At 35.5% G+C, this 12,526-nt stretch overlaps 2 protein-coding genes across 6 annotated transcripts in view; both read left to right on the forward strand.

The window, feature by feature from the left end:
- prkcea (protein kinase C, epsilon a) overlaps nt 1-2,906 on the forward strand; it is a 91,964-nt gene extending 89,058 nt beyond the window's left edge. For both annotated transcript variants that reach the window (XM_052103162.1, XM_052103163.1), the window contains exons 14-15: nt 735-881; nt 2,134-2,906. In XM_052103162.1, coding sequence (XP_051959122.1) covers nt 735-881; nt 2,134-2,280 — 294 coding nt within the window. In that variant the 3' untranslated portion in view covers nt 2,281-2,906. The remainder of the gene's footprint in view (nt 1-734; nt 882-2,133) is intronic.
- Nucleotides 2,907-7,216: 4,310 nt separating this feature from the next.
- The window catches only part of epas1a (endothelial PAS domain protein 1a), a 31,911-nt gene continuing 26,601 nt past the window's right edge, over nt 7,217-12,526 (forward strand). For 2 of the 4 annotated variants that reach the window (XM_052102502.1, XM_052102503.1), the window contains exon 1: nt 7,217-7,578. In XM_052102502.1, coding sequence (XP_051958462.1) covers nt 7,553-7,578 — 26 coding nt within the window. In that variant the 5' untranslated portion in view covers nt 7,217-7,552. The remainder of the gene's footprint in view (nt 7,579-12,526) is intronic. The other 2 variants (XM_052102504.1, XM_052102505.1) reach the window with 1 other exon arrangement.

Below are 12,526 nucleotides of genomic sequence, written 5' to 3' on the forward strand. Positions count from 1 at the left end.
TGGACACAAATTGGCATATTTAAAGTATGTTTTGTGTTCAATACAAGTTAAGCTCTCTATTTGTTGCATAAAGATGATTAACCCAAAAAAATTAATACATTTCAACTCAAACCTCCTTTACTTTACAAAAGGAAAAAATCTAAGTTACAGTGAAAATATTGGAGGGTTTAAAGGCAGAAATGTGAAGTATTTACATTCATTCTTCTGTTAAAATGTATGGATGTAAAGTTGTTTATATCAATGTTTTTAAAGTCATTTTGGGGTTTTAGGGTTTGTTGACATTACATCATGGTAACGAAGTTGTAAAATTGGCAATAATTTTGCACAGAAAAGGTAAAATCATGTTAACACGCATATTGCTTGCAAAAAACGGCAAGTATTTTGACATTTACAGATTGGCCCCATTGACTTCCATTGTAAGTGCTTCAGTGGTACATAGATTTAGCTTTTTTCTAAGAAAAGGAGAGGCAAGTCTTGTATTGAATCTGGAATATTCCTTTTAAGGTGTTGTAAGAGGTTACAGTCAGTCAATTTGCTAACTTCCAACTTCACACCATTATTCAGGAAACTTATTTCAGTATATACAGTATGTCAAAAATGGACATTTTAATGTGTTGTATTCCAAACAAATTGCTTACAGCACCTTGATTGTTCATAGCCCTTTACTTATCCCTCACAGCCCCTTTTTTCTAAATCACGTGATACATTACATGGAATCTTTTCTTTTTCTTCAGTTTATGACAAAGAGCCCTAATAAGCGTCTGGGGTGTGTGGTGACCCAGGGGCTGGAGGAAGCCATCAAAGTCCACCCCTTCTTCAGAGAGATTGACTGGGTCCTGCTGGAGCAGAGGAAGATCAAACCACCCTTTAAACCTCGCATCGTAAGCGTTCCTGCGTTCTCACACATAGAAACTAACACACACAATCAAAAAGTACTCACTATGATTACACATGTGACAACTGCTCAATTCATACATATTTTGTCTCCAACACACCAATACAGCATGCACACATTGACTTTATCTCTCTTGTTCCTCTGTCTTTTTAGCGTTTGTGGTCTAAACTGAAAGTCGGATGCCACAACGGCACTTCTCGACTTCTGCTTTCCCATGGCGGGGGGATGGGCTGTGTGTGTGTGTGTGTGTGTGTGTGTGTGTGTGTGTGTGTACAAGTGGTTGTGCTTGCGATTTAGAGGTCACAGAATGTTTAAGGGGAAAGGTGGCCGCTACTTGATCTATTGCCCTCTGAGTAACTTCGAGCTGATGTTCATTCAACACTTACCAACCAACTTTTTACATTTAAATATGCACTTTTTGTCATCATTTACTCACCGTAATGTTGTTCCAAATTACTTTTTTCTTCCATGGAAAACAAAATGAGAAATTTTAAAGAATGTGCTTGTCGCTTTTTACCATGCAATTACAATTATTTGGGACTTTCGAACTTCAATTAAGATGCAAAAGACCATAAAAGTTGTACACACCAGCTTTGGGTGACAAATAGACTGAAATTTAAGTCATTATTCACTGAAACTTTTGACATCCGCCCCAGATCTCCTTACTGAACAGAAGTACAATATCAATGTCTGTTTTATGAACAAATCATTCAGACTGTATTTTTGTTTTTAACAAGATCAAGTGATTAATTGAAAACAACAATTTGTTCCCAAACGGCTCCTCCCATAACCATACCAAAGGAAAACTAGGGCAGTTTTCAAGATTTTGAGTGAATAAAGACTTAAAATTCAGTCTGTTTCTCACGCAAAGCTATCGCACGTCTTTGAAGCCTCCTTTATGAAGCTTGACATTAATTGAATGGACCCCATTCATTGTAATTGCATGGAAAATAGCAACCAGAACATTCTTAAAAATTCCTCTTTTTGTGATCCACGGAAGATAGAAGTCAACCGTGTTTGGAACAACATCATAAGTAACATAATTGACAGAATTTTCATATTTTGTTGAACTATTCCTTTCACTGAAAATCTTCCCTGTTTCTTATAACAGCACATGAGAGAAAACCTGAAAAGGCCATGCAGGTCTAACCTGTTTTTTATTATTATTTTGTAGAGGTTGCCCTCAAGAACACCTTATACAAATAAGTTTTTCTGTTTGTCTCTCTCTCTCATTGTAGAAAACCAAGCGTGATGTGAATAACTTTGACCAAGACTTCACTCGAGAGGACCCTGTGCTTACACCAGTGGAGGAGGCCATCATAAAACAAATCAACCAGGATGAATTTAAGGGTTTCTCTTACTTTGGAGAGGAGGCTTCATCTTAAAGCCCTGGCACCTATCAGTTCAAATAAAAACACACAGTAAACATACCCACATCGCCACGCAATATATTAATACACTCTCCACAGATGTGCTGAAGACCACAGGCTGGGCTCCGAGCAGAAGAGCCAGTCCCTATGTCCGGAATTCAGTTCTCCTTTACTGCTGTTTTCATTCTTATATTCTTCTCTGTATCTCCAAAAGAGAAACATTTGTACTGCATATTCTCATGACAGTGGACATCATAGAGTACCCGGCCTCTACAGTAATGTCACTGTAATGTTTCAAAAAGCTACTAGTTTGAAAACTAATCAGAAAAGAATGTCCTCCAGAGCCCAGAATGAAGGGTCGGAACACACTACCTTAAACCAAATTGACAATACCAATGATTGTACTACCATTTGGACACCAGTCAGGTCTCCATAGTCCCTGATGGAAGCGGTTGTGCCCTTGAGGAAGAATATACCCTGCATACGTGACAATGAATGAAACATGTTGTGCTGTGCAGTCAAATGCCTTTTTGTGTATTCAGGTGACATTTTGGGAGCAATTTTATAAATATATATATAGAAAGACATAAAAAAATGAACTTTGTAGTATATATATATATATATATATATATATATATATATATATATATATATATATATATACTGGTGGCCAAACTTTTGGAATAATGTACAGATTTTGCTCTTATGGAAAGAAATTGGTACTTTTATTCACCAAAGTGGCATTCAACTGATCACAATGAATAGTGAGGACATTAATAATGTGGAAAAATCACTATTACAATTTGAAAAAAAAAAAAAAACATTTCAGAACTCCAAAGAGTTCTCATAAAAACAATCCTCCATGTGCAGCAATGACAGCTTTGCAGATTCTTGGCATTCTAGCTGTCAGTTTGTCCAGATACTCAGGTGAAATTTCACCCCATGCTTCCTGTAGCACTTGCCATAGATGTGGGCACTTAGATGTCTTGTCGGGCACTTTTCACACAACTTACAGTCCAGCTGATCCCACAAAAGCTCAAAAGCTATTGCATCCTGTGGCAACTCAAAAACAAACACAAAGACAACCAAATAGCTTTCAACTGTGTTTGATATGATAGCAAGTGATTTTCAAGTACCAAATTAGCAATGTAGCAAAATTACTCAAGGATAAGGTGTTGGAGTGATAGCTGCTGGAAATGGGGCCTGTCTAGATTTGAACAAAAATTTATTATTTCAAATAGTGATGGTGCTGTTTTTTACATCAGTAATGTCCTGACTATACTTTGTGATCAGTTGTATGCCACTTTTGTGAATTAAAGTACCAATTTCCTTCAGAAACAGCAAAATATGTACATTATTCCAAACTTTTGGTCACCAGTGTATATATACATGTGTGTGTGTATATATATATATATATATAATGTTCTATGACAGTGTTAAGAAGGCCCATTAGGAATGATAACCTGTTGTATATAGGTTGTGTTACGATGTGTTCCATTGGCCTCAATAGGTGTGTGCATGGCATGTATGTGTCCGTGTGCATGTGTTTGCATGAATGAGAGCGGGAGGTCTTGCTCTCCTGAAGCTCTAAAATTTTTATTGTTTTCATGTTGTTTTACAATGTCTTTTCCTTTTGCGCTTACCTGTGTAAAGGCTCGATATGTGTGTGTGCGTGTGTATGCGAGTGTGTATGCGTGTCGTGGCCCACCACTATGCATCAGAAAGTATAGTTGTGGGAAGACAGACCAGCACCCATAGCTGTCCGGTCTTTCTGTACAGAACGTAACGTGTACATAGTATTTGCTCCAAAGCCTGTGAAAGCTTCATAGAGTAGGCAGTTGTTGCATGGTCTTGCAAAATGTGTTATTGAGTAGCATAAGTCTATGGAAAGAAAAACATTTTGATATCTATATGTGCAATACCCTGAACAAATATTTCCCCATTCTTTCATTATTATTATTATTATTTTATTTTTTTATTTTTTTTGTCCTTGTTGTCAGTTCCTCTGGTGTAGACTGATTTTCTGGTTTCGAACAGTGAAGAGTGAGTGCGCCATAGGTTAGAGCTTCACCAAAGGCTTTTTCACACTCTTTTGCACCTACACTTGCTGTTGCTGGTTACATCTCTCTATGCTACTTTTGTATTTATAGTGTGCTGAAATACATAAGCTGTGGAATGTAGTAAATTAATGTTTGAGCTCTTAATTTATTCAATATACATGTAGCTATGCTTCCCTTTGTGTCAATAAGTCAATAATTTCCCAGTGTCTTTTTGTGTTCTCTTATTTCAGACAGTTAAGCCTTGTTACACACCTCCATATGTCTTTTGAACTATTCAGTCTTGTTTTTACTTTTTGTGAACTGCTTGTATATGAATACTTTTTTGTAAAATGTGAAAGACTTTAAAGGGGAGGTGAGTGAAAAGAAAAGGGTACATTTCAGGCGTACTAATTAAAACCTTCTGGAATGTGATGACTTTTGCTTCAGCAATTCAATGGCAATTTCAAAAAGTGTTGTTTTCTTTTTAAAAGTGGTTAGATTTAGATTTTAGATTGCTGTCCTTGCCTCTAAAGTTTTTTTTTAATTATTACACTTGTTCAACGTTTCACTGTTTTGTTGCTTTTTTATCTGTCTGTGGGTTGATTTTGGTAGCTAGGTCATGTTGCTGATTGTCTTTGAAGCCTTTTCTATCGCAGACATCTTCCTGTCTCTCGCCCACAGCAGCCTGTCTCACCGCACCATGCCAAATGTCTCCTCTGTGCTTCAACTTTATTTTTCCCCTTGGTTTCCTTTTGAATTCTAAAGGAATGAACTTAATATATAGGAATCATCCATGGGCTGTCTTTTATAGTCAAATAAAGTAAATAAACTAACCTAAGAATTACCTCTTAAACTAAGTGCAAAGATTTTTCTGGCTGAATATTGAATATTTGCGCATACAGTATTAAACTACAGTACATAAATGTTTCATATGTATGATAGTGCTGTATTATATACTACATCTGGTATTGGACTTTAGTATCTGTATGGTGAAGCTTTATGTGCACCGAGGTATTTCTTTTCTGGATACACTAGCATTATCTTATTGTAAGCATTTTACTATGTGCCAAATGTACTGTCGTCTAAAGGATGTGAATGTTCTGTTTATTCTATTAAAACCCAAGATGTATGAAAAAATGCAGTCTTTGGTGATATGTTGGAAGTAAATATATCTTTCAGTATGCACAAACACACTAGCAGGGGTGTAAAGTAATTGAGTAAAAATGATATTGTACTTAAGTATTATTATTTGGTATATGTACTTTACTTGAGTGCAACTTATACTGAATACTTGTACTTTTACTTAATTACATTTCCGAAGAAAATGTTTTACTTTTTACTCATTACGTTTTTGAAGGTCATTTTATATCTTACTGGATTGAACCCACCTTTTCACTGCATACGACAGATGACAGACCAGAGACCAAAGTGTTGCATGTCTGCTGTGAGGAGACCATCTGCAGAGGTGAAATTTCAAATCTGATTTGAGCTTCAGATATGTTGAAATATTAGTGCGACTAGACTGTATGTGACCGCCCGACTGAATGTGATGTATTTATTCAAAATTATGAGCACAAAGTGAGAAACACTGATGTTTTTTTTCTTAAACTTAATTCTACGCCTGCTACTTCTACAGATTGGATAGTTATGAAGTCAGAAATTATAATTCATGTTGCATATATATGTATATATATATAAACAAAAGACCATTGTAATTAAATGTGTACATGTCATTTATTCTGCATTTGCCTTCATATTTAAATAATATATATACATTTCTACTCCTATTTGCTGAATTATTGTTTTTGTTGTTGTTATGCAACTATTAATGAAAATAATAACTATAAAACCACCAATAATAATAATACAAATGGAATCTGAGTAAATATTAATTATGAATTTTATTGAATTTATCTGCTCAACAGCAAGGTTTGGTAGCAAACTTCAGAAATCAATTCAAAAAACCAACAACATTACTAAATTTCTTCAAAACTTATTTTGAATTTTTTTTCTCAAGGGGCCGGGTGCTCTGACATTCAGTTTGTGAGTGTCTTCTATCATTCAACAAATATCGTGTGACTGTGGCAACATTTATGCAAAATAAAATTATGTGGCTTATTACACGTCTCAGGGCAGTTCCGAAGTGAAATATCCACTGTCCTTTTTTTACCATAAATCTCTACTTTTACTTTTAAAATGTGAAAGTGGAGATTTATGATAAAAAATGATTTAAATATTGATCTGTTTCTCACCCACACCTATCATATCACTTCTGAAGATATGGGTTAAACCACTGCAGTTGTATTGATTACTTTTGTGCTGCCATTATGTGATTTTGGAGCTTGAAAGGTCTGGTCACCATTCACTTGCATTGTAATGACCTACAGAGCTGAGATTTTCTTACATTTATGCATTTGGCTGATGCTTTTTATCCAAAGCAACTTACAGTGCACTTATTACAGGGACAATCCCCCCAGAGCAACTTGGATTAAGTGTCTTGCTCAAGGACACAATGGTGGTGGCTGTGGGGATCGAACCAGCAATCTTCTGATAACCAGTTATGTGCTTTAGTCCACTACGCCACCACCACTCCAAATTCTTATAAAAATCTTCGTGTTTTGCAGAAGTAAGAAAGTCATACACATCTGGGGTGCACTATCCCTTTAAATGGGAACTGCGATCCAGCAGTCCTCCTGGAAAATAAGCTGTCCTACAATGTTATTTTCCATGATCAATGTTTGCTTGTCCACGTTTAAAGATTAATTTTCAGCCCTGATCTCACTAAGGCATTCGACTTTAAACTTTCGCTTATTTGGCTCCTTTTTGCACACTTCACGTGGTTTTCTTATTGTTTGTTTTATATCGGCAGCTTAAAATGACCTTTTTCGTGGCGCTTGCATGTGAGAGCGCGCTGGAGGGTATGCGAGAAATGAGTGAAGTGCACCAATCAGTGCGCACAGATTTGACGCGCGCAGGCACACAGTGAAGCGCTCACGAGTTCTTTACCCATCACACCAGCGTACCGTCTAGTGCGTGTCACTCAGTTTGGAGAGGTAGTGCAATCCTCGGCAGTGTTCTGAGACTGCACTAACCGCTCACAGTCATTACTGTAAATTAGAATGGACGTTACGGAATAGAGATAAAACAAATACCATCATCATTTCTGTGAGAAGATACGCGTTTTAAAGTTTTTCTTTTGGGGAAAGTTGAGTGAATTCATTTTAAGCAGTCTTCTGCATTGGCCCATCATGACAGCCGAAAGAGATAAAAAGAGGTAAGGGAAAGCTTTTATTACAATTTATAAGCTATTTTTATTATTTAATAATTTTTCATTATATTTTGTGTTGTTAACCGTTGTTTTTAGATTCTTGGGTGAGATTTGACATATTTCGTAAATAGGAAACTGCGTAACATTGTCCTATTAAGGTGTTTTGTTTTGTTTTTTGCCATGTTTTATGTTCATAGAGTTGGCTTTCATACTGTCAGACTGAGAATAAAGAAGTGCGCAATGGTTTTGCTTATATTTATAGATTCTAAGAATAATAAGAATAAGTACCTGTTGAATCTAACTATCATAAAATACATTTTAAACGTTGGGATGAATTACTGTACGACAGTTGCCTTATTATTCTAACTTGAGTAACAGAGTAAAATCATATATAAGACCGGGGTCAGTTGTAAAACTGCTATTTACTCCAACCAGGAACAAGCTCCAGTGAATGCACTGCACAGGCACGTCGTCAATAAGACCCCTTTCCTTTCAACCTCATACCAGTGCAAATTGTATACCCCAAAGTCACTTTTTATGGTGCTAAAGTAAATTATTTCATCTGCAGAAATGTTTTGATTGTGTCGTCAGTTCTGATGCAAATGAAACAGAAAGGTCTTGTTTTGATCACTGTCTAGTTGGCAAACCGTTGGCATGATTGGCATGTGTCAGTGCTGAGGTGTTTTGCCAGCGTGTCCAAAATCATCATGGTTGACAGGGTGATATAACTGACCATGCTCATGTGTTGTTAAAAAAAAAAGTTAACTTATTAAAAAGAGATTATATAAACTGTAACATTTCTTTATAGTGAGTGAAAATAGAAAGCTATTGATAAAAATTTGGATAAAGCTGAATAAGCTTCACTATATATATATATATATATATATATATATATATATATATATATATATATATATATATATATATATATATATATATATATATATATAATTTCCACAATTTGCCATTCTGTATTTTGTGCTATGAGTGCTACTCTCACCCCTCTGAGCAGCTTCAATTTTCCAAAAAGTAGGGATGTGAAGAATACATTAATTGCAGTGCAATGTATCTCAAAAATTTAGATTTAATATTTACTCTGAAATCTCTAATTTTATGTTGTTTTCATATGATAGCCAATTTAATTCACTCCTGTTGTCAGCTGCTGTTCAATCTCTCTTTTTGTCTCTCTCTTTGCCAACCCAAGCATATCAAATGAAATAAATTACAATATAGTGGTGGTTTTTATGAAATGTGTGCACAAATTACACTCAAGATATGTCTGGGTCAAGATAGGCCATGTCTGTTTGTCAGGCATCACAATACAATCAGCTATTAAGCTCTGTGTGTAATGCTGCAGTTCAAACTACACTTAAAATGCTGTTTGAAATAGAACAGTGGTTCTCTTAGTATATATACTTGTACATTCAAACTGTTACATTAGGGGTGTAACAGTTCGAATATCTCACGGTTTGGTTTCTATCACGTTTTTAGGGTCATGGTTTCGGTATGGTACAGTGTTTGCTTTTTTCAGAAAAAAATTGTACTGCCAAATCTATTTGGTAAACACTTCAACAGGTTTGCCCTTAAATAACAATCATTGTTTTACAACAGTAACCTAAGTTTAACCCTGGCATTTGTTGTAAAATCATAGTAACCACAAAATAAACATGGTTACTGTCATGGTTACAATATATAGTCAAATAATCATGGTTACTATAAAGAAACTATAATAGTACTGTTATAAAATCATGGTTAATTGTATCCTGACCATGATTTCTGCTCAGAAAACCATGGTGACTGCAATATTACTATAGTAAAACCATGGTTAATTTTCATCAGGGCCCTTAACAAAAAACGAACAAACAAAAAACATTTTCTCTAATTATTAAATCAACATTTTAACTTAATAGGCTTCCTGCACTAATACCTTACATGCATCAACATGAAGTCCATTTCAAATTAATCTCAACATATTCAATGGAAAGATACATATTAAAAATGGAAAGGAGTGTGTGTAGTTTCGGCTCACCTGCGGATCTTTCTGGGTGATGTCAGCATAAATGATTAATCACGTATCAATGTATTACTATAACTGCATCTTAATGCCATTAATCAAAGCGCATTATTGATACACGCTAGTTAATGCATGCAGAACTGTGATGTCATCAAGCTGACCTATGTGAAACACAGGCAGAGCGTTTACTGATCCATTCAGGGGTATTAGCGGAGGTTGAAACTGTGCAATCTGTTTGATGCTTTTTTTCTTCACCAATCCTTGTTCTCCAGAGATGCATCATTAAACTTGAGGTGAAGTGACCATGGTGCCAATGCTTCCTGAACCGTGGGTGGCGAACCATACAATTCATTTATTTTTACCAAGAACGTCACACTCCTAATCTACTATCGGTCGGCCACTGTGTCTAGCCTTTTTAGTGCAATAATGTGATTGATCTGAAGTCATCGTATTATAGCGAGGATAATTTTTTTTATTGTAATCAGATGCGTTTCTGATTTGTTCATACGTTTCTCTCTGATGCATGAAGATATTAATTAGCTTTCTCACATCACTAGCTTTAAATATGCAACTTAGCTGGCTAACAAATACATAAACATGACCTGCTGTATATAAAATAATGCAAATAGATGGTAATAGATGGCAACAATTGTGACATTTAAACATTTGGGTTGGACCTGCATGTATTTTTGTCACATTGTTCTATCCGCTTGAGGTTAGCTTTAATGTTAGCATCCTCTAAGCCTTGTCGGCAAACATAATGCGGTTCTCTACTAATGCAGCATATAGTCAACAAATTAATTACTAACTAACGAGTACTGTAGTGTACTGTATACATACAGCAGAAGAAGTTTACATACACTTAGGCTGAAGTCATTAAAACTAATTTTTAACCACTCCACAGATTTAATATTTGCAATCTATAGCTTTGGCAAGTCATTTAGGACATTTTGTGCATGACAAGAGTCATTTTTCCAACAATTGTTTGCAGACAGATTGTTTCACTTTTAATTGACTTAATCACAATTCCAGTGGGTCAGTAGTTTACATACACTAAGTTAATTGTGTCATTAAGCAGCTTGGAAAATTCCAGAAAATTATATCAAGCCTTTAGACAATTAGCTTCTGATCGGAGGTTTACTGAATAGGAGGTATACATGTGAATGTGTATTAAAATCAAAAGAAATCAGCCAAGAATTCATAAAAAAAAAATTGGTGGAACTCCACAAGTCTGGTTCATCCTTGACAGCAATTCCAAACACCTAAAGGAACCACATTCATCTGTACAAATAAAATTTGTGGGCAGAACTGAAAAAGTTTGTGGGAGCAAGAAGGCCTACAAACCTGACTCAGTTACACCAGTTCTGTCTGGCGGAAAATTCCAGCAACCTATTGTGAGAAGCTTGTGGAAGGCTACCCAAAACATTTGACCAAAGTTAAACAATTTAAAGGCAATGCTACCAAATACTAACAAAGTGTATGTAAACTTCTGACCAACTGGGAATGTGAGGCCGCTCTCATACTGTATTACGATAGCAGACCTTTCCCAGCCACTCCAGCACTGGACGCAACAGGAAAAAACTATCACTGTGGATTTTTGCAGATAACCGATAGTTCCAGAAATCTGTTATCGATGCTAATTAATCGGCAAACCCGATATATCGGTTAATCTTTAATATATATGTATATATTATGTATATATATATATATATATATATATATATATATATATATATATATACACACTGCAATAAAAGTAGTAATAAAAGTAGTAAAAGTACTATCTGATGAAGGAATGTCCAAAAAATGTAATCTGAAACTGGACATTACAATGTAACATTTCACTTGCTTCAATTTATCTGGACTTTCTTTTCAAATATTGTCATGTTATAAACATTTGGTTAGTATTCAATAGACAAATGCACTTATTTTGTGATAAAAAAAAGTTGGTGGTTTATCTTATTTGGTTCCTGAGATTTATATGTCAAAAATGTTACAACATACCTGGTCTCCCCATATATCAAGTGTTAAATGTTTGGATGAATTACTGTACAACACACACACACACACACACACACACACACACACACACACACACACACACACACACACACACACACACACACACACACTGTGTCTGTATATTACTTTGTATTTTATTGACTGTATTTCTGTTTGATTCACCTCAAAAGTAACAACTGTGCCTGGAGACTTGTTTGTCAGTTGAATTTTAAGTACACCAATATTAATGTATGTTTCAGTCATCATAATATGCATTTTTTATATAGTCATCTGCTTGACTGACATTCTAAAGTCAGATGTAACTTATGGACTGACAGCATATAGTACCTAGGGGACATAGAAGTGTGGTTAAATGATCCACCGTGTTTTGTTCTCCATGTGGTCTTTGGTGACATGTTAACAGGAATGTAATATTCCATTTGAAACTGAGGTTATCAGATCTGCACCTTCCCTTTGAAAGTGTGGACAGTACGAACATGCTGTACTGATGTGTCCCTATTCTGGTTACTTCTATCACTTTATCAGATTGTTATCTGTTAACATTTTGTTCTCTATAAGTGCTTCATTAGCACTATGATTAAGTGTGATGTCATTTGAGTGCTTTGTCATTATTGGCAGTGGGGTAATGTAATCATGTAATTGTGCTGTGTATGGCATTTATCAAAGCTTGTTTTTCAAATGTTCAAACCCTGTTGCACAGGAATGTGACTGCTCTGACACCATGGGTTCATTTTCTATTTAAATCAAAATCTTCCACTGTGTTATTGAAAATTTGGGATTTTTTTTAAAGTTAGGGAAATGCAATTAAGTTAATAACTGCACTGGGAGTGACTGGTCGCTCTGTGCAGTCTGGCTTTTGGCTCTCTGTGAACTCACTGGCCTAATCTGGTTGAGAGGAGAGATGCAGAGAGAGATTGA

Source organism: Xyrauchen texanus, chromosome 33, assembly GCF_025860055.1.
Source record: "Xyrauchen texanus isolate HMW12.3.18 chromosome 33, RBS_HiC_50CHRs, whole genome shotgun sequence".
NCBI lineage: Eukaryota > Metazoa > Chordata > Actinopteri > Cypriniformes > Catostomidae > Xyrauchen > Xyrauchen texanus.